Source organism: Hyperolius riggenbachi, chromosome 1, assembly GCF_040937935.1.
Source record: "Hyperolius riggenbachi isolate aHypRig1 chromosome 1, aHypRig1.pri, whole genome shotgun sequence".
NCBI lineage: Eukaryota > Metazoa > Chordata > Amphibia > Anura > Hyperoliidae > Hyperolius > Hyperolius riggenbachi.
Genome location: NC_090646.1, coordinates 257,024,830 through 257,046,321, shown reverse-complemented (window position 1 = coordinate 257,046,321; position 21,492 = coordinate 257,024,830). Strand labels below are relative to the sequence as shown.

The window sequence follows — 21,492 nt, the reverse complement described above, 5'->3', positions numbered from 1 at the left end:
AAGATGTGTTGTAAGAGTACGTTTGAAGGTTTCCAGGCTCGGAGCATGACAAACAGGCTGTGAGAGAGAGTTGCTGAGGAGAGGGGACACTTTTTGAGAAGTCCTGGATGCGGGAATGAGAGGAGGTGACCAAGCTAAAGGATAATGATAATAGTGTCCAGAAAAAAATGCAGCAAGCTGTCAGTTTTGGAAATGTGAAAGATAAGCAGCATTGAATACAATTGGCATGCAAATGTGTTTCCACAGGGGATATTAGAGATAATGGGATTTTAGTAGTTGAGTTGATGGAAATTTTATGCAGCTTGAAAATGCTGCTAAGGCCGGGTCCACACTATCAGCGCTTTTGTGAGCGTTTGCATTAGATTAGCGCTTGCTAAAAAATCGCTCCCATTCACTTTCATGAAAATCGTGGGGAAAAAAATCACTGCAATCTCGTACGCGATCATGACAATTTTTACCGCGATTTTCAGGAAAGTGAATGGGGGAGATTTTTAACAAGCGCTTATCAAACGCTCACAAAAGCGCTTATAGTGTGGACCCTAAGGCATTTTACTAGTCCATTGCAAGCTGCACAAATCTGCATAAAATTTGCATCAACTAAAAATGATTTATTTCTCCAGACAATCCCCATTTCCAAGCAAGCATCGATACATTTCCACATTATTATTTTTTTTTAGATGAAAAACAATGTTGAAAAAGTATATATTTTTTTATAGCAGGAAATGGATATATTACTGGAAACTTATTGTAAAATAAGCAGTTGTTTACCTATAAAAAAATTGCTGGGCACTAGCTGCCTGCTTGATAGAGTACACATGATCAAAGCCCCAGTTTAATCCTGCCACACTAAGCAGTAGCACGCAAATCAGATTAGTCAAGGTGGAAACTTCACATGTATCTGGGTCAAGTAGTTCTAAGGACGTGAAAGTTATTTATCTCAATGTACAAAAGCACATTCTATGCTCTGCTCTACTGTAATGGGGCTTCTTATTTCCACTGCTCTGGTCATTACACTAGTCTTAAAGAACAAGCAACACCCATGCTAACCTAGAAATAAAAAACACATATATAAGTAGATAAATACTACTTCTACTTACATAACAGATGTATTGTGCTATCCACATAATGATTCCTGTGAATTTTACAAAGGAAAAGCAGAAAATCCTAGTCTAGGCAGTGGCCATCTTGCCAAGCTAATGCTGACCTATCCTCCCTGAATCTTTTTTTCCCCCCTCCTTTCTCTTGCTCATTGTGTATTCATTAGCTGCCCTCCTACCAGAGTCTTTTTTTTTTTTTATTTACACATCCAATCACCGAGTCACCTTAGCCTTGCTTGTAAACACAAGTGATCATCTACGCAGGGAAATAAAATGAAGAGGAAGAATATATTATAGATAAAAAGAACTCCCAGCATTCAACTTTTTGGCACTGTTTGGCACTAGGGCCAGTGCTTTTAAAGTATGATAACTCCAAACCATAACAGCAAAAAAAAGTTTAGAATGCAGGATTAGCATCTTTATCACTTCATACACTCAGACCAGTTGCTGTTGAAGTTTGATTTTTATGGTGACAATACCGCTGTAATATATTTTGAAGACATTTAGATTAGTAATAATACTGTCAAACACCTCTTCACCTCTTTTCTCTCACAGATTATAAGAGAGCACTACTTATAGGACTATGATTGTGAAAAATAACATTAAAATACACGTGTACCGAGACACATAAGATAGTAATTACTTGTTGCTTTTGATCATAGTAAGTAGTAAAAATCTAACAGGTTTTGGACTAGTCAATCTCCTCATGATGGGGGGGGGGATTCTTTGCATTTTCTTTCCTATTTATGCTTTACAAAAGCGCTCCCCCTTAAAAAAGGACCTGTAGGAAGCTACCAGCCAGCTTCCATACTCTCTTGCACACCATATTGGCAATTAGATTGTGCAACTGCCGTTCAGCAAGTGCTTTTTGAAAATAGAATCCTGAAAATCCCTCGTGAGGAGATGGATTAGTCCAAAACCTGCCAGAGCTGTCAGATTTCCTTTCCTACCTACTGTAAGTGCCCGCTAAATAGGAAATGGGTAATTTATAGTGCATTTTACTCAGGGACAAACTACGTGTTAGATGTATGCATGCACAGGGATTTCCCAATTTACTATTTTTGTGATAGTACACTTTTAAATTGATGTGATACCACCATTGTCACCTTTATAAAGATAACTCTCTCTTCTTTCCTAATTGAAGAATGCATACAAAAGGTATGGGCCTCATTGAGACCTTTGGCTTGGGCACGCAGGAATTTCTCCTTTTACTGAATGCTCCTCCACTCCACGATTTTTGCTCATTGAAGAATGGTGTGAATCTTGCCATCTTGTAAAGATTTACTTTATAGCACTTTTATTGTACTAATTTATTATTAACTAGTGACCTTAGCCCGTTTTAAAAAACTGGCTAGGTCTGTCTCCGCACGCCTGCCGCGCACCCGCCACGCATGTCCCGTGTGCACTCGCACACACGGCCACCCCTTCCTCCCCTTCAGTGTCTCTGCGTCCTTCCCTGCACATGCTCAGTGCTACAAAACACACACTCGGGGACATGGGATGCAGAGACACTTAGGTTTTATTATATAGGATAGGCAGGTTCAAAACTGAGCTGATTTTCCTTATGTAAACCATAACAAAGTGAACTTGAATGCAGAGAAACAAGGGTTTGTGTTGTGTTTTCCCAGAACCTGCTCCAGTCCTTGCCTCTTGGGATCGTGATGGTGGAGAGTCGGAGGAAGCCCGCCTTTCTCCCCAGGCTGGCCGTCTTATTCGTCATCTTCTTGAAGCAGACAGCGACCCTATGCTATCTCCTCGTTTTTATGCATATGGCCATAGCCAGCAATACCTAGATGACACAGAGGTGCCCCCATCGCCACCAAACTCGCACTCTTTCATGAGGTATGTATGCAAACCTTTACATTACTCATGCGTATTTTTCCATATTATTCAGTTTATAGCCTGCACTTTCAGGCCAGTTTACTGTAGAACAGTTGTGTATAGCGTACATATAAATTAGAATAAGATACTAAGCTACCACAGCACAGCTTGATCTGTGCATACAATGCATCCTAACCCAACCATGCAGAGTAAGATTTAATGCTTCCTAGGTAATACCAGACTACAGAGGTCAGCTGTGTATTCCTCTGATAATCCTTTGTTTTTGTATCAGCCGGAGACGCAGCTCTTCACTGGGTTCACACGAGGAGGACAGAGATGAGGACTTAACTCCTGCCCAGATCACACGTAAAATTCAAAGCCTCAAGAAAAAAATTCGCAAGTTTGAGGACAAGTTTGAAGACGATCGGAAATACAGAGTAAGAGCTGTTCTTCTGTCCAACTGGTTTGCAGAGGACCATCAAGTAATTTCTTTGACATACTTAAAATTGATACTCCAAATCTGCTTGTGACACAGTCACATCTTTAACACGGTAATAGCCATACTTTATTGCAGAAGCGAGCCTGTATACCAGAAAATTTAAAACAATTTTTCAACTTTCCTCTTCAGCTTGCCCCTTCCAAATTACAGAAATGTAGAAAATGTAATACAATGATATAAGATAAAGGTGCAGCACACCTCAACACCATTAGGCATGAGCTCCGCAGTTTGAATTTTGCATTCCGAGCCTTTGATTGTGCGGGGTGGGGATGCGCTTGTTTTAGCTCACCCTTGCATCGCCTATAGCTGATGTGTTCTTCATCATGTTCACTTCACTCCAAAACTTTCTCCTTTTCAGTTTTGAAGGAGGGAAGTATTGGAGTGATAAAATGCGATGTGGAACACATCTGCTGTAGGCTGCGAGAAGGATGAGTTAACCCTTTGCTATGGCCGCAAATTTAAAGGCTCAGAATATGTGATTTAAACTGCTGCACAGCTCAATCCTAAACACTATTCAGTGTTTCATAGTGAGAGGTTTGAACCTGATTGTTCTAAACCTTCACTGGCAGTCTGGGCAGAGTGAGGATAAGAGTAACAGGCACATTTGTCTCACTCTTGGAATAAAGCACTGCTAATAACATATATGTAAAAAGAGGCGCTTATCGTGACCTTGAGACTGTACTGTGTGTACTCCTATTTTGTTAATTAATTTTTATACCTGCGAAACGCGTTGCAAAAACCCCTGAAGTGTACCAATAAATTTGATTGTTTTGAATACACAGTTTTTGTGTCTGCTTGCTGGGGGTAAGTCCACCACTGCCTCCTAAGCAATTTTAAAAGTTTTAAGAATTGATTTTATCCTGTTGGCGCCTCTGTTCTTCATTTCGTTATAATTGCTAATAACGTGTTTTTAAAGCATCTGCTTGGATAATTAGAAATGAGAAACTAAATTGGTCTTTTTTCACTCTTCAATTCTGTCTCACCAGCCTTCACATCGTGACAAAGCAACAAATCCAGAGGTTCTGAAATGGATGAATGAGCTAACAAAGTTCCGGAAGCAGCTTAAAGGTGATTCTGCAGCACAGGATGGTGTGGAATTAGAAAATCTAGCTAGCTTCATAGCTGGAATGTACACGTCTCAACTGTATTGCTTAGAAACCTGTTGCTATACTGTCAGGAATCCAAAGTTAATAAATGGTGAAAAAATCTTAACAAAATGGTATATAGAATTTTCTATTTGCAGATTAGATTTTAGTGTTTTTCTATAAATGTATAATGAAGAAAAGGTGTTTACACTCTGTATGTGGAATAACTCAAAATAAATGGATGAACTTCTGTGTCCATAGATCCAGATTTCCTTTGAAACGTAATAGGGCATATATACAACAGGATAGTAAATGTAATGTATGCAGAAAGCGCACATTTATAGTTTAGCGTGTCTACGCAATTTATGTGGCGAGGTATGCAAATAACTGACTTAATATATCAAATACTTACATAACTTTCATTCACAACGCTGAGTTACGGTATTTGCGTAACTTTCCCAAAACCATTAGACTTCACTTGCACGCACTTTGTGCATATACCCAAATTTATCATAGGGGATTGTCACAAGAAGAGATTTGTAGGCAAGAGTGATATCTGGATTCTGTACAAGACTTATGTGCACACACATTATTATTTAGTATTTATATAGCTCTCTCCACAGCGTTGTACAGAATATGGACAGTTTGGCAATTGAACATGTGATTGGATAAGTTGGAAAATTTCCAGACATGATTGGTGTTGTGAGGGATCGGTGGCCTCAGAGCCTTGCATTGGATCGAGTGGTACAACACTCAATGCTTGGTAGATTTTTGCTGAAATCTATTGAGATGGAGTTTGTAGTATGATGTAGGAATCAATCACTATCCAACTGAATTCTAATCATGGAGAGATCAATCAGCTTGGCATATTGGGCTATAATTAACCTGTGTATGGCTGGATGTAAAATAATTTCTAGGAACTGCATTGGATGGCTAAAGTTGGAGATTTGTTACTGTTAAAGGTCTGAAAGAAAATTGATTTGAAGTTTCCAGGCATGTTTCCACATAGTGATCTGATGGAGATAGACTTTAACAAGTGACTGTATTTCGAAGACTGACAAAACTGTTTTTTAATGAATGGTGTTCTTTTACCCAGAATCAAAAATCAAGATCTCTGAAGAAGATGTGGTTCCTCAGATGAGGCAGAGGAGCAACACACTCCCAAAAAGCTTTGGTTCTCAGCTTGAGAGGGAGGAAGACCGAAAGCCAGAGGTGGAGAAAGTGGCCAAACCCTCCATAGAGGTTACAATGGAAACTATTCAGAAGAAGCTGCAGGACAAGAGAACAGAGGTCAACCGGCCTGAAGATATTAAGGTGTATATATACGGATAGGAAATTCTATCCTTGCGCTGTCATCAGAGAAGAAATGGACAGGGATACATATTGTGCTTCTGTTATGTGCAGGCACATACATAAGTAAGAGAAGTCCTCTAACAAAGCAGAAAACAGTCACTCTACACATTTCATACATCATATGCAAAATTAGCTTTAATGTTCATGTTTCCTGGATTAGACTAGTTATGGAGATAACCTAATAATATCTTAAGCAAATTGACAAACAGCAGCTTCTCCTTAGAGTTCTGTTTAGAGCCAGATACCCTGAGAAGGAAATCTTGTTCCCTGTGTTCCTGTGAGATGGTTAGAATCTCAGTGGGGGGTTAAAGAAAAACTCCAGCCAGCTGTTCAAATACCCACATATAAATCAAAATTTCAAGCATTACAATCCATCTTAGTAAGTATTTTACACGTTCCCGTAATTTGAAATTTGTGTCGCACCCTGCTTTAAGTGTACCAGAGACGGCACATTACAAAGTTGTTTGATGTGTTTTTTTTTTTTTGTTTTTTTTTTTATACTATCCCGGAGCCTCCTTCAGCCCCGTAAGCACGGATGTGTCCCTCACCGTCCTCAGCTTAGCGGCAAACTGCCCCAGTATATGGCTCAGTGTCGTCAGCCGGGGTCTTATGCGCAGAAGACTCCGGCTGACCTAGACTGGAGCCCACTGAGCCAGTTACCGGGGCTGATGGTGGACTAATGGACAACAGGAGGACTGAGAGGGACGCATCCATGCTTATGGGGCTGGAGGAAGCCCTGTGTAAGTAAAAAACAGTTGCATAGCGAGGTCTCTGATTTTCTTTTAACTGCTGCTTTCTGAAAGGAAAGATTCTGTTCTGCTCTGTGTATGTATCGCTTACCCAGATTTCACTTTTGGCAGTGTGGAGGAAGAGTTTTAATATATGGAGAGTGAAGTACAGATGTTTTTCCTCAGACTTTTAAAAGAAAAAGAAATCTGTGATACAGATGAATAGGCCATAGCCCAGCTGTGCATTGTTCTCTAAATGTTGGTAAACCTCATTCAAAACCTACGGTTATCCAGTTCTGTATTATATTTTTTTTCTTAGCAAAAAAAAAAAAAAAAATGAATTGTGCGATAGTCTGTCTTTCACACTCCTACCAATACCTCGCCAGCAGCTTGGCAGTATCACTCGTTATATTAAAGGCATTTATTAGTGGACACATTACCTATCTATAGTATATTCCTTGAAAATAAATTGATTTTATTTTGTAATTCCAGGATATGACCAGAGACCAGATTGCAGCAGAAAAAGTATCACTACAAAAGGCCCTGTTGTATTATGAAAGTATTCATGGCAGACCGGTATGTATTTTAAAATTGCGTGCATTATTATTATGCGTTTTCTATAGAACACACTATTTTCATAGAGCTTTACAAAATACATTACATAAGTCATATCAATAACTGTCTCTTCGAGGAGCTCACAGCGTGCAACCTTACCATAGTCAGTCATTGTCTTGTTCCTATTGTAGTCTGAGTCCAAATTTATCAGGCACCAGTTAATTTGTATGTTTCTGGGATTTTGGAGGAAATCGGAGTACCGATTTGAACCAGGGACCCTAGCCCAGCAAGGAAAGGGTGTTCTGTTCCATAGTACTGCTTGCCCATGTTGGGGATTTTTGCAATGTGGCCAGTGCCATTTAATTTACATTAAATGAGTAACGCTTGCCACATACTCAAATGTTGTAGGCCAAGCATTTTGATGTGCAGCTTCACTTATAGTGGGAATGGGAACAATGGCCAATAGTGATGCAAATTACATCTCCGCTGTTGTGAATTAGCCTCTTAACTACATTTTATTTTCGGTTTCCCAGCCAGTCAGTGGAAGGTCCCTTTCTTCTTTCCTTACTCCTGAAGAGTGAATGTACTGCTCATTGCTTGTTCCTTAATGCATTTTTGCTACTCGTTATGTCAAGCATTGAAGGTCCAGCAACCTTCTGCTAGTACCTAGCTTTAGGGCAAATATAACAGTGCAGTGCACTTTTGTGTTTGGAGAGATGTACCCTTGCCTTGGCCAAGTGCATCATGCATCCTTCTCTTTTCTTTGGAGAACAGAGGAGGAGCAGGAGGCCTCCCATTGTCTTCCTATTACCTGGTTGCAGAGAACAGAAACACCTGTACAGATACAGTGGGTTGCAAAAGTATTTGGCCTCCTTGAAGTTTTCCACATTTTGTCATATTACTGCCACAAACATGAATCAATTTTATTGGAATTCCACATGAAAGACCAACACAAAGTGGTGTACACATGAGAAGTGGAATGAAAATCAAACATAATTCCAAACATTTTTTTACAAATAACTGCAAAGTGGTGTGTGCATAATTATTCTCCCCCCCCCCCCCCCCTTTGATCTGAGTGCAGTCAGTTGTCTATAGACGTTGCCTGATGAGTGCTAATGACTAAATAGAGTGCACCTGTGTGTAATCTAATGTCAGTACAAATACAGCTGCTCTGTGAGGGACTCAGAGGTTGTCTAAGAGAATATTGGGAGCAACAACACAGTGAAGTCCAAAGAACACACAAGATCAGTCCAAGACAGGTCAGGTTAATGAGAAATTTAAAGCAGGCTTAGGCTACAAAAAGATTTCCAAAGCCTTGAACATCCCAAGGAGCACTGTTCAAGCGATCATTCAGAAATGGAAGGAGTATGGCACAACTGTAAACCTACTAAGACAAGGCCATCCATCTAAACCAGGGGTGCCCAATGCGTCGATCGCGATCTACCAGTAGATCGCGAAGGACTCCTGGGTAGATCGCGACAGGGTGTTTCAAAGTAGTGCGCCGGATGCTGCCGCTGCGCTGGTGTACTGTCTAATTGGGCTGCTCTGCTGCGCTATGCAGAGCAGCACGACGTGGCCAGTCAGAGGAGGAAAATAAGGGAGAGGAACAGCCAGTAAGAGTCAGCGTCTGTGGCCCCTCCCCTCCAGGACGCACAAAGGATTGAGTCAGCAGGGAAGAAGAGTGAATGCAGGAGACAGCGTTGTATTGCACGAGCTCCAGGAGGGGATGAAGGGAGATTAGGCAAGAAGGTGAGAGCTTCCTGCAGAGAAGGTTGAGAGAGTTCACAGGCAGACATCTCACCAGGCTGACACACAGGTCTGCAGCTGCTGGCTGATCACACTAGTCTTTAACACCAGCCAGCGGCACGCTGAGATGGCAGCACAAATGTGATGTTTGTAACACTGCTTTGATGTCTCACTCACATGTTAATTATTCAATGAGTCCTAAATTAAAGTTTGCATTGTTGACCAAAGTGGGTAAATGAGTAGTTAATGGATCCCCTTTGATAAGGATCTCTGATGACATATTGTAAATAGTTCAAAGGATTCCAAATACTGCATACCAGCTAGCTTGTACATTGAACCCCTGTCTATACTTGATGTGATCTGATTTGACGTACAAAGACAATCAATCAATTCAATCCTATCTACACTAACTGGTGCATAGACAATAACCTTGTCCTCAACGCAGCAAAGACCGTTGAACTAGTGGTAGATTTCAGGCGAAACCCTACCCCCCTCCCACCTGTCCTCATTGGGGGTACAGAAGTCTCTAAGGTGACATCTGTTCGGTTCCTCGGCACAACTCTTACTAACAAGCTGAAGTGGGAGCTAAACACCACCAAAATCCAGAAGAAGTCTCAGCAGAGGCTGTTCTTCCTGCGCCAACTGAAGAGATTTGGCATGCCCAAGGAGCTGCTGACCAGCTTCTACACTTCCACCATTGAGTCCATCCTCTGCTCCTCAGTCATTGTCTGGTACGCGGGCGCAACGGCCAGCGACAAACACAAACTTCAGAGAGTCATAACGGACGCGGAGAAGATCGGATCTCCTCTTCCATGTCTCGATCTCCTCCACTCCGCCAGGATGAGGAAGAGGGCCACCATGATCTCCCGTGACCCCTCTCACCCAGGCAGCCACTACTTCAAGCTCCTCCCGCTGGGCCGTCGCTACAGGACCATACCATCCAAAACCACTAGGCGGAAGAATACCTTCTTCCCTCAAGCTGTCCGGTTACTGAACTCCAACCTCCCCCTGACGGGCTCGCATACCATTGCGCTCTAGCTGGATCGATCAAACCGGTCCCCGCTGTTGCCTGCCTGGCCTATCCAGATAGACTCGGGGCCACTACCTGCCCCCCTATTATTATTATTACTAATATCATTATTACTATTATTTACTGGGCTGTATTTTGCACAGCAGTGAAATGGACGATATGAACTGATTCTGCATTTTAAATTGTACGCATTGTAAATTGTCTTATACTCCTGCCTATGCCATGTGAACCACAACTAATTCCGATTACAGCTTTGCTGTACTTGGCGAAATAAAGTGATTCTGATTCTGACTTACTGACTTGGTTGGGATTCTGCAGCTGCCCAATTCTGCTGCGATTCGGGGGGGGGGGGGGGGGCGCAATTTGCGGGGAGAGATATGTTGGTAGATCTCTCAGGCTCTGTAAATTTCAAAGTAGCTCGCGAGCCGAAAAAGTGTGGGCACCCCTGATCTAAACTCACAGGCCGAACAAGGAGAGCACTGATCAGAAATGCAGTCAAGAGGCCCATGGTGACTGCACGAGCTGCAGAGATCTACAGATCAGGTGGGAGACTCTGTCCATAGGACAACTATTAGTCATGCACTGTACAAAGTTGGCCTTTATGGAAGAGTGGCAAGAAGAAAGGCATTAACAGAAAGCATAAGAAGTCCTGTTTGCAGTTTGCCACAAGCCATGTGGGGGACACAGCAACCATGTGGAAGAAGGTGCTCTGGTCAGATGAGACCAAAATGGAACTTTTTGGCCAAAATGCAAAACGCTATGTGTGGCAGAAAACTAACCCTGCACATCACTCTGAACACACCATCCCACTGTCAAATATGGTGGTGGCAGCATCATGCTCGGGGGGTGCATCTCTTCAGCAGGGACAGGGAAGCTGGTCAGAGTTGATGGGAAGATGGATGGAGCGAAATACAGGGCAAACTTGGAAGAAAACCTCTTGGAGACTGCAAAAGACTTGAGACTGGGGCGGAGGTTCACTTTCCAGCAGGACAATGACCCTAAACATAAAGCCAGGGCAACAATGGAATGGTTTAAAACAAAACATATCCATGTGTTAGAATGGCCCAGTCAAAGTCCAGATCTAAATCCAATCGAGAATCTGTGGCAAGATCTGAAAACTGCTGTTCACAAACACTGTCCATCTAATCTGACTGAGCTGGAGCAGTTTTGCAAAGAAGAATAGGCAATGATTTCAGTCTCTAGATGTGCAAAGCTGGTAGAGACATACCCTAAAAGACTGGCAGCTGTAATTGCAGCAAAAGGTGGTTCTACAAAGTATTGACTCAGGGGGCCGAATAATTACGCACACCCCACTTTGCAGTTATTTATTTGTAAAAAATGTTTGGAATGATGTATGATTTTCGATCCACTTCTCACATGTACACCACTTTGTATTGGTCTTTCATGTGGAATTCCAATAAAATTGATGCATGTTTGTGGCAGTAATGTGACAAAATGTGGAAAACTTCAAGGGGCCCGAATACTTTTGCAACCCACTGCATCAGACTGTTGGTTGCAGCTGTTATGCAGTGTGTGTGTGTGTGCAGCTAAAGTCTGTAGGAATCTGTGTGTAAAAAGTAGACATCAGAACTGTTTACACTTCTTTACCTCTATAGCAAGTAGCAACATTGGTACATCATAGTGTAAGTAAAATTTGAAGGGGAGAAAAAAGGCTGAATTCCTCATGAAGTGTCATCCTGTTGGTTATGTTTTAGCTTCCTGTTAGCAGGACTGGTATTTGAGTCAGTTCACATCAATGTTTTTTACTTACCGTAAATTTTAATTAAAACCACTTTGTTCTTGGCACTGGTAGTTTGTGGAAAAGTACTGGCTGCTTGAGAGCAATTTATTAAAGTTAGCCAAGCCAAAAATCAGGAGGCTAAAGAGTATAAAGTACTGTAAGCCTATTAGATTGGAGCCCATTATGAGTGACAAGCTTTTTTGCTTTCTTTCGATTTTAATAAACCAGTGCAGATTACTTTACCTAGATGCTGAGAGTATTGACCTTTGCAGTATCTGTTTGCATTGCTTTTCCTTTTGTCCAGCATAGGCCTGTGGAGTGATCATCTAGAATAACTGAATCTATTTATTCCAACAATATGAGTATTTTTCCTTGTTTAGTGCTGGTTGCTATTTGGAAGATATCTAGTTCTTGCCCACAGATATCAGATGGTAGTTATCGATTTTCTAACATTTTGTGCTTGTTGCACTTCTGGCGTATACTTGGGCTATTTCATTCCAAAGTTTAACTTACAAAATAGATAGATCGGTATTTTTGAAAAAATAAAGTTACTCCTGGATGATTTTTACCCATATTTTAATGGACAAATATACAGAGCATTTTGTTATTCTATCGTCATTCATGTAATATAGCAGAATACAATACTCAATATACTTTGTGTAAAAAGATGCTTAGAAATGCAACGTTTTAGTATTTAGATTCTGCAAGCGAAGTTAGGCAGCACTCAAATGATGTGTGGGAGCGTGCGAAGTGCGGTTTCATTGGTGTACCATACGGGACTTGTACATAATCTTCCTTAAAATCCGGCATATCTCCTTCAAGAAATGCACTTGAAAGTGGAGCTGTCAGCCATGCTATCTCAGAAAAAACAACAACCACTACATATGTATGTAGATAAATACTTGCTCTACTTGTATAGCATTTGTATTGCACTGTGTAAGGAGTCAAAAAATTAGAGACGGGAGCCCCCAATAGTGTATTATTGATGATATAAGATGGGGATATGATAAATAGATAGAGATATACTCACAAACACGGGTTGCCGGGATACAGGCAACCACTTTATGCGCATATGGGGATATTAGGCCTGTCCCCACTCAGGCTAAGAAGTCGCTCTCCGTAGCAGGAAAAAAAAGGGGTGTTCACACCCATCCACCAGGTGGATAACAATATGCAATAAATACAGAGGCGCCAGCAGAATAAAACAAGAACCGTTTAAAAACAAGGTGGTAAGGGTGGACCTACCACCCCTAACTCCAAACACAACCACTGTGATCAGTATGCAAAAAACATTTAATCTGTACTCCAAGTTTTACTTGGAGTACAGATTAAATGTTTTTGCATACTGATCACAGTGGTTGTGTTTGGAATTTGGGGAGGTAAGTCCACCCTTACCCCCTTGTATTTATTGTTTTTAAACGGTTCTTGTTTTATTCTGCTGGCGCCTCTGTTTTTACTGCATTTGTATTGCACTGATCACATTTTGTTTTTTCTATAGTAAAAAAAAAAAAAAAAAAAAAAAGAGAGAAAAGCCTTTGGATTTTCCATTTTGTCTGTGTATATCCTGAAGCCAATCCTAAAGAAAAGGGGCGCTCTGAGTTTCTTGCTAAGATGGCAAAGCACACCCTGCCTAGGCAGGTCTTGCCTGATAACGATGCGGCTGACAGAAATGCCCAGCCAGATAGCGCCCGTTTCTCTCTTATTGCAGCCGGGGACCGAGCTCCCAGTGCAGCAGTCGGCAACAAGCTACACGTCATTCAGTGTCTTGCGACGCCGTCATGGAAACAAGGCCGCCCACTTGTCACTAACAAACCAATATTCAAACAGCTGCGCACTTAAATACTGCTAGACAAGTGTCTCTCCTTTTCATGAGAATCAATCTCATAAATCAGACAATTCAGAGTTCTTCCTATGTTTCAACCAGGGCACAGTGACCAATTCTGCGAGATTTCACCTCCACCACACCTCAAGCAGTGGGAACTCACCGCATACAAATGACCCTCTATTAGATGGGTCTCCAGTGCTTATGGGGTCATCTGGCCGCCCCCTGCCACTCAAGGAATATCTTCCACTGTTGTCACCTTGCTGCAGGATCAATAAACCTCAAAAAAATATAACCAGAGCTCCCATAGCGTAAAATTGTAAAAACGCTTTAATTTTAAAAGAAATGCAAATTTACAAACGTGTCCGTTGTTTGAGGCACTGAGTTTTTATGGGCTCTACCCCAATCGTGGGCTGCCGGGTCGGCTTAGCTGCGCTGGTTCTGTCACCTCCCTCTGGCATCTCCAGTCTTTCCCTTCGTTCTGCCCCACGTTTGCCGGCCGTGTGCGCTTTACCGGTTTCGTCGCCTATAGCGACTCATCATAAGCAACAACAGGTGATAACAGTGGAAGAGATTCCTTGAGTGGCAGGGGGCGGCCAGATGACCCCATAAGCACTGGAGACCCATCTAATAGAGAGTAATTTGTATGCAGTGAGTTCCCACTGCTTGGGGTGTGGTGGAGGTGAAATCTTGCAGAATTGGTCACTGTGCACTGGTTGAAACATAGAAAGAACTCTGAACTGTCTGATTTATGAGATTGATTCTCATGAAAGGAGAGACACTTGTCTAGCAGTATTTATGTGCGCAGCTGTTGTTTGAATATTGGAACTGGTTTATGTGGAGCAGTGCACCACCAGTGAAACCCCATGTATTTGATTATCAGCGCAGTTATCTATTTGTGTACTAACAAACCAATGCACAAGCGGCGCCCGGACGTCATTATGGTGTCTGTGGAGGATCAAAAGCAAGGGGATCGCTGCGGACGGCAGCAATAAATGCGCAGGGTGGGAATAAAGTTAAAATTTATTAAAAGGTAGACAACGCGTTTCACGGAGATCCGCCCTCCGTTTTATCAAGTCAATAATACAAAATCCATCATGGCGACAATGCCTTTTATAACATCTATTTACATACACTTCATTTGAAATTAGCCAATAGGCATTGTATGGGTGGGGAAAAGTATTATGTTTATTCCAATAGACGAATGGGAAACTCAAGGTTAGGAATTAGACAGGTATTCCAAAAACCTTGCCACATAAAGAGCAAAAATAAAGAAAAAACAGGAGTGAATATAAAGCGCAAAGAATGTTCATGAAGAAATAGAAATCCCACGCATAATTAAACTCCATGGGGAAAAAAGTTCCAAATCACCATAGGTAGAATCACCAATAACTGGATGCATATGAAAAGATATCACAAAGACCCTTAGGGTGCATACACACATCAGACCATAGTCTTTGGAAATGGCAAGATCAGACCAATTTTACCCCTTCCATATAGTATAAGAGCCATACCTACACAGTCTATTCTATTGAGCTGAACTCCCCATCACATAGAAATCTTTGCAAGATGCTGCACACAAAGATGCTGTACACATTCAAAAGATAAGTATCTGCAAAAGATCTGTTCCTGCCAAAGATTCGTTCCTGCAAAATGCATTCATAGTCTGATATCTGCAGATCCTCATACACACCTTATTTAACCCTTCTTGCGGTCTATTAAAAACCGCCAGGGGGCAGCGCAGCAGTTTTTTTTTTTTTTTTTTTTTTTTTTATTTTGTTTTTTTGCAGGAACGGATCTTTTGCAGGAACAGATCTTTTGCAGATACTTATCTTTTGAATGTGTACAGCATCTTTGTGTGCAGCGGCATCCCCCCACCCGCTTCGATCAGGAAATCCCGCTCAAAGAACGGGATTTCCTGGAGCCGGAGGGCTTCCCCCATCGCCATGGCGACGGGCAGGATGACTTTACCGACGTCGTGACGTCATTGGGAGTCCCGATCCACCCCTCAGCGCTGCCTGGCACTGATTGGCCAGGCAGCATACGGGGGGGGGGGGGGGGGGCACGGCGGCTAATCGAAGTGCACACGCAGCTAGCAAAGTACTAGCTGCGTGTTGCAAAAAAAAATTATGCAAATAGGCCCAGCAGGGCCTGAAAAATCCTCCTGCGCGGCTTTACCGCCAGGAAGGTGAACAGACAATCATCTGCAGATTAGACAATCATCTGCAGATCTGAAGATCCATCCAGGTGGATCTGACCTGCAGATGAATGTCTGTTAAAGAGAACCCGAGGTGGGTTTGAAGAATGTTATCTGCATACAGAGGCTGGATCTGCCTATACAGCCCAGCCTCTGTTGCTATCTCAAACCCCCCTAAGGTCCCCCTGCACTCTGCAATCCCTCATAAATCCAACCACGCTGCTGACAAACAGCTTGTCAGAGCTGGCTGTGTTTATCTCTATAGTGTCAGTCTGCTGCTTTCCCCGCCTCCTGCAGAACTCCGGTCCCTGCCTGCGTCCCTTCCCTCCCTGCTGATTGGAGGGAAGGGACGGGGGCAGGGACCGGAGCTATGCAGGAGGCGGGGGAGCAGCTGAGACTGACACTACAGATGTAAACACAGCCTCACAGCACGGCTGTGATTTATGAGGGATTGCAGAGTGCATGGGGACCTTAGGGGGGTTTGGGATAGCAACAGAGGCTGAGCTGTATAGGCAGATCCAGCCTCTGTATGCAGATAACATTCTTTAAACACACCTCGGGTTCTCTTTAAACAAGGTGTGTATGAGGATCTGCAGATATCATAGACTATGAATGCATTTTGCAGGAACAGATCTTTTGCAGATACTGATCTTTTGAATGTGTACAGCATCTTTGTGTGCAGCATCTGGCAAAGATTTCTATGTGATGGGGAGTTCAGCTCCATAGAATAGACCAGGGGTCGAGTCCTGCGTGAACGCGGGTGAACGGCGTCCACCCACTTTTTCTTCAAAGTGAACGCCGTTCACCCTGGCTTGTGTGGAGGGGGGCAGAGCAGGGAAGGCGAGCTATAGGGACAGCGGGGATGGGCGGACATCTCCCCCAGCCCCCCCCCCCATCCCTCACCTTTGTGCTCCCCTTCCTGCCTCTCTCCCCTCCAGCGTTTTTAAGTGTCGGGCCGGCGGCGAAAGTGGGCGGAGACTTCCTGCGTTCCAGTCGCATGGGACGCTCCGCTCTGTGTGCGGCTAGTCTGGTCTTCCAGCCGCACACAGAGCGGAGCGTCCCATGCGACTGGAACGCAGGAAGTCTCCGCCCACTTTCGCTGCCGGCCCGACACTTAAAAACGCTGGAGGGGAGAGAGGCAGGAAGGGGAGCACAAAAGTGAGGGATGGGGGGGGGAGATGTCCGCCCATCCCCGCTGTCCCTATAGCTCGCCTTCCCTGCTCTGCTCCCTCCGGGTGTGGGGCTGGGGGCACACCTGGCTACCTGGGCACATATACACCTGCCTACATATACTGGGGCCATATACACCTGCCTACATATACTGGGGCCATATACACCTGCCTACATATACTGGGGACATATACACCTGCCTACATATACTGGGGACATATACACCTGCCTACATATACTGGGACATATACCCCTGCCTACATATACTGGGGACCTATACACCTGCCTACATATACTGGGGACCTATACACCTGCCTACTTATACTGGGGACATATACCCCTGCCTACATATACTGGGCATATATACCCCTGCCTACATATACTGGGGACATATACACCTGCCTACATATACTGGGGACATATACCCCTGCCTACATATACTGGGGACATATACCCCTGCCTACATATACTGGGGACATACACACCTGCCTACATATACTGGGGACATATACAACTGCCTACATATACTGGGGACATATACACCTGCCTACATATACTGAGCAAATATACCCCTGCCTACATATACTGGGGACATATACACCTGCCTACATATACCCCTGCCTACATATACTGGGGACATATACCCCTGCCTACATATACTGGGGACATATACCCCTGCCTACATATACTGGGGACATATACCCCTGCCTACATATACTGGGGACATATACCCCTGCCTACATATACTGGGGACATATCCCACTGGCTACATATACTGGGGACATATACCCTTGCCTACATATACTGGGTACATATACCCCTGCCTACATATACTGGGGACATATACCCCTGCCTACATATACTGGGGACATATACCCCTGCCTACATATACTGGGGACATATTCCCCTGCCTACATATACTGGGGACATATCCCACTGGCTACATATACTGGGGACATATACCCCTGCCTACATATACTGGGGACATACACACCTGCCTACATATACTGGGGACATATACACCTGCCTACATATACTGAGCAAATATACCCCTGCCTACATATACTGGGGACATATACACCTGCCTACATATACCCCTGCCTACATATACTGGGGACATATACCCCTGCCTACATATACTGGGGACATATACCCCTGCCTACATATACTGGGGACATATACCCCTGCCTACATATACTGGGGACATATACCCCTGCCTACATATACTGGGGACATATACCCCTGCCTACATATACTGGGGACATATCCCACTGGCTACATATACTGGGGACATATACCCCTGCCTACATATACTGGGTACATATACCCCTGCCTACATATACTGGGGACATATACCCCTGCCTACATATACTGGGGACATATACCCCTGCCTACATATACTGGGGACATATACCCCTGCCTACATATACTGGGGACATATTCCCCTGCCTACATATACTGGGGACATATCCCACTGGCTACATATACTGGGGATTACTATACTCATGGCTACTTATACTCTGGACACCTATAGACCTGGCTACCTGGGGGTATCTATTTTGGGGGAACTGCTGTCAGATTATCTGCATTTTTGTGGAATCGCTGTTATGTATTTTGGGGAACAGCTGCCAGATTATGTGTATGTTAGGGGAACGGCTGCTGCCAGATTACGTGTATTTTGGGGAACTGCTGCCAGATTGTGTATGTTTGGGGGACCACTACTGCCAGATTATGTCTTTTGGGTGTTACGTGTATTTTGGGTGATCCGCTGTCAGGTTTCGCGTATTTTGGGGAACTGCTTCCAAATTATGTGTATGTTGGTGGAACTGCTGCTGCCACATTGTCTATTTTGGGGGAACCACTTCCATATTATCTGTATTTTGGAGGAACTTCTACCAGATTGTGTCTTTTTGGTGAAATGCTGTCAGATTACATCAATTTTTGGGGGATACACTACGGCAGAGCTCAAACTTCCTTGGCAGACCTTTTACATCACTGCTAAGGTCATGTATATTTGGCCCCACCCATGACCACGCCCACGGTGTGCTTGATCACGCCCATTTTTTGGCGCGCCGCGCAGAGGTTCTCCAGGTGAGTCCACTCACTTCTTTTCCCAGGACTAGACCCCTGGAATAGACTGTGTAGGTATGGCTCTCATACTACATGGAAGGGGGTAAAATTGGTCTGTGATCTTTATTTTCCAAAGACTATGGTCTGATGAGTGTTTATGCACCCTTAGTATAGACATCCGAAGGCTATGGTGCAGGGAAAGCAATGCCAATAGCATATCCACTTGCCCACTATAGAAAAAGAAAGTAGGGAACACCTCTATAATAGTGTTGCATAATTTAGGAAAAAAAATTGTCCAAATAGGAGACTAAATTCTGTATCTCTTGCACAACGCTGATTGGCTATTACAAAGAACAACCTAGAAATCACACAACGTGTCCCATGAACCCCTACATTTCTATCATACTGGGCACATGAAGGCTCATAGTGTTTTGTTTTGTTTTTTTTCTGCTGTTTACAAGAAGGTCTATGGAGTAGTGGTGGAAAATGAGATGCAAGTATTTCTGCACCACATGTGCATTCAATGCAAGGAAGTGCATATTAGTGGCCCAACTCCAAACTGCATACAATTTGTATTCAAGCTTGCTTGCTAGTTGGAATTATTTGCTCATTGACCATGTTTACTATTGAGGTATTATAAACGTAGCATTTTGCTATATTAACCGTCATCCAGGAGGTGTGTGTGTGTGTGTGTGTGTGTGTATGTGTGTTAAAACTATCCATATTTCACAAGCCTATGCTGGGACCCATGGTTCTATAGAAAGCTCTAAAGTAGGTTATTCACCCTTGGTTAGTCTCCATGCAGCAGTTTTACATTGCTGAATCTACATTTGCTTATGTCTAGCTCAGAAATTCAGATATTAATGATTACATTACATAAATAAGCAGAAATGTTCAGACCTGCAACATTACAGCAATTATCTTAACTTTTCCAGGTAACAAAGGGTGAGAGACACGTGATGAAACCGCTGTACGACCGATACAGGCTGTTCAAGCAGATCCTTTACCGCGCAAACACCATACCAGTTATTGTAAGTCATACTACTTTTTACATGCTATTCATATAGCTTTTTATTATGGAAGTTTCTTTCCCATGTAAGGTGTTTAACATTGTGGGCAGCTACAGCATAGTAGGTAAAGGTAGTAAACATTTTTATTAGTTAGGGTGACACAGCACAACTAGTTGGCAAATGTAAGCAAGTTCAGATGACCATTAGAAAAAATAATGCCTTTTTCTGCTCAAAAACCTAATATTCTTCAGGAAGGTATGTTTCTGAATATTAAAGGGACTCCGAGCTCAGAAAAAAAGGAAAGTTGTACTCACCAGGGGCTTTCTCCAGCCCAGTGCTGGTCGGGAGGTCCCACGCCGGCGTCCTGGCTCCTCTCCTTCTCCCCGCTCCGGAATGGCTGACAGGCCGCAGCCCGGGCGACACTCGGTAGAGTGTCGGGCTGCAGCTTCTGCGTATGACGCGGATTACGTCACACGCCGGCCGCCTCGCGTCATCACGGCGGCCGGCATGAAAGTACTGCGCATGCGCGATTAAAGCACGCATGCGCAGTACTTTCACGCCGGCCGCCGTGATGACGCGAGGCGGCCGGCGTGTGACGTAATCCGCGTCATACGCAGAAGCTGCAGCCCGACACTCTACCGAGTGTCGCCCGGGCTGCGGCCTGTCAGCCATTCCGGAGCGGGGAGAAGGAGAGGAGCCAGGACGCCGGCGTGGGACCTCCCGACCAGCACTGGGCTGGAGAAAGCCCCTGGTGAGTACAACTTTCCTTTTTTTTTCTGAGCTCGGAGTCCCTTTAAGTATTCATGGCTAAAGTGTGTAATATAGCAGCAAAAGAGATACAGGCAGCATTTTTCTTCTATTTCCTGCTAATCTTATGATTGACTCCCTGTATAAAAACAGAATGGTTTTCACATTCTTTTCCATATTAAAACATGACTATTTTGGGGGTGTTTGGCAGTAGAGAGAACCTCCATATAAGAATAATAAAAAAAAAAACTGTTTGGTTTTTGACAATTTCCAGTTGTATTCCCCAAATCCTGGCAACTCTTTTGCATCACCTTTTTTCAGCTTGGTCACATGATCATAATACCTGCTCTCAGTTCAATCTATATCACCTAAGGGAAAGGGTGTATGTTTAGCCATTATACTCTCCTTGCATCTGCTTCAGGTGTGAATAGGTAAGAGTTTTGGGCTGGTGCACTAGGTTAGTTACAACATAGTTCCCCAACCCTGTCCTCAAGGCCCACCAACAACAGTACATGTTTTGCAGGAAACCACAAACATGCACAGGTGAGGTAATTAGTTTCTCAGCAGAGCTTATTAACTACCTGTGTGGATTTCTATAAAATTAGCACCGTTGAAGAGCCTTGAGATCAGGGTTGGGAAACACTTGAGTTACAACATTTGTCTCTAAGTGGAGATGTTGAGCTGGGGGCAATGAGTAACCACCCATTGCTTTTCAGGTACTGAGCTCTCAGTGTAACAGCTGTAAATCTAAGTGGCTGGATAGTGTGAAGTGGCTGGATAGTGTAATGGTTAAGGGCTCTGCCTCTGACATGGGAGACCAG

At 43.5% G+C, this 21,492-nt stretch overlaps 1 protein-coding gene across 9 annotated transcripts in view; it reads left to right on the top strand.

Moving 5' to 3' along the window:
- FAM13A (family with sequence similarity 13 member A) overlaps window positions 1-21,492 on the top strand; it is a 397,958-nt gene that overhangs the window by 352,058 nt on the left and 24,408 nt on the right. For 7 of the 9 annotated variants that reach the window (XM_068233233.1, XM_068233239.1, XM_068233222.1 and 4 more), the window contains 6 exons: window positions 2,726-2,939; window positions 3,211-3,400; window positions 4,404-4,485; window positions 5,599-5,816; window positions 7,076-7,159; window positions 19,850-19,945. In XM_068233233.1, the coding sequence (XP_068089334.1) occupies window positions 2,726-2,939; window positions 3,211-3,400; window positions 4,404-4,485; window positions 5,599-5,816; window positions 7,076-7,159; window positions 19,850-19,945 (884 nt within the window). The remainder of the gene's footprint in view (window positions 1-2,725; window positions 2,940-3,210; window positions 3,401-4,403; window positions 4,486-5,598; window positions 5,817-7,075; window positions 7,160-19,849; window positions 19,946-21,492) is intronic. The other 2 variants (XM_068233252.1, XM_068233227.1) reach the window with 1 other exon arrangement.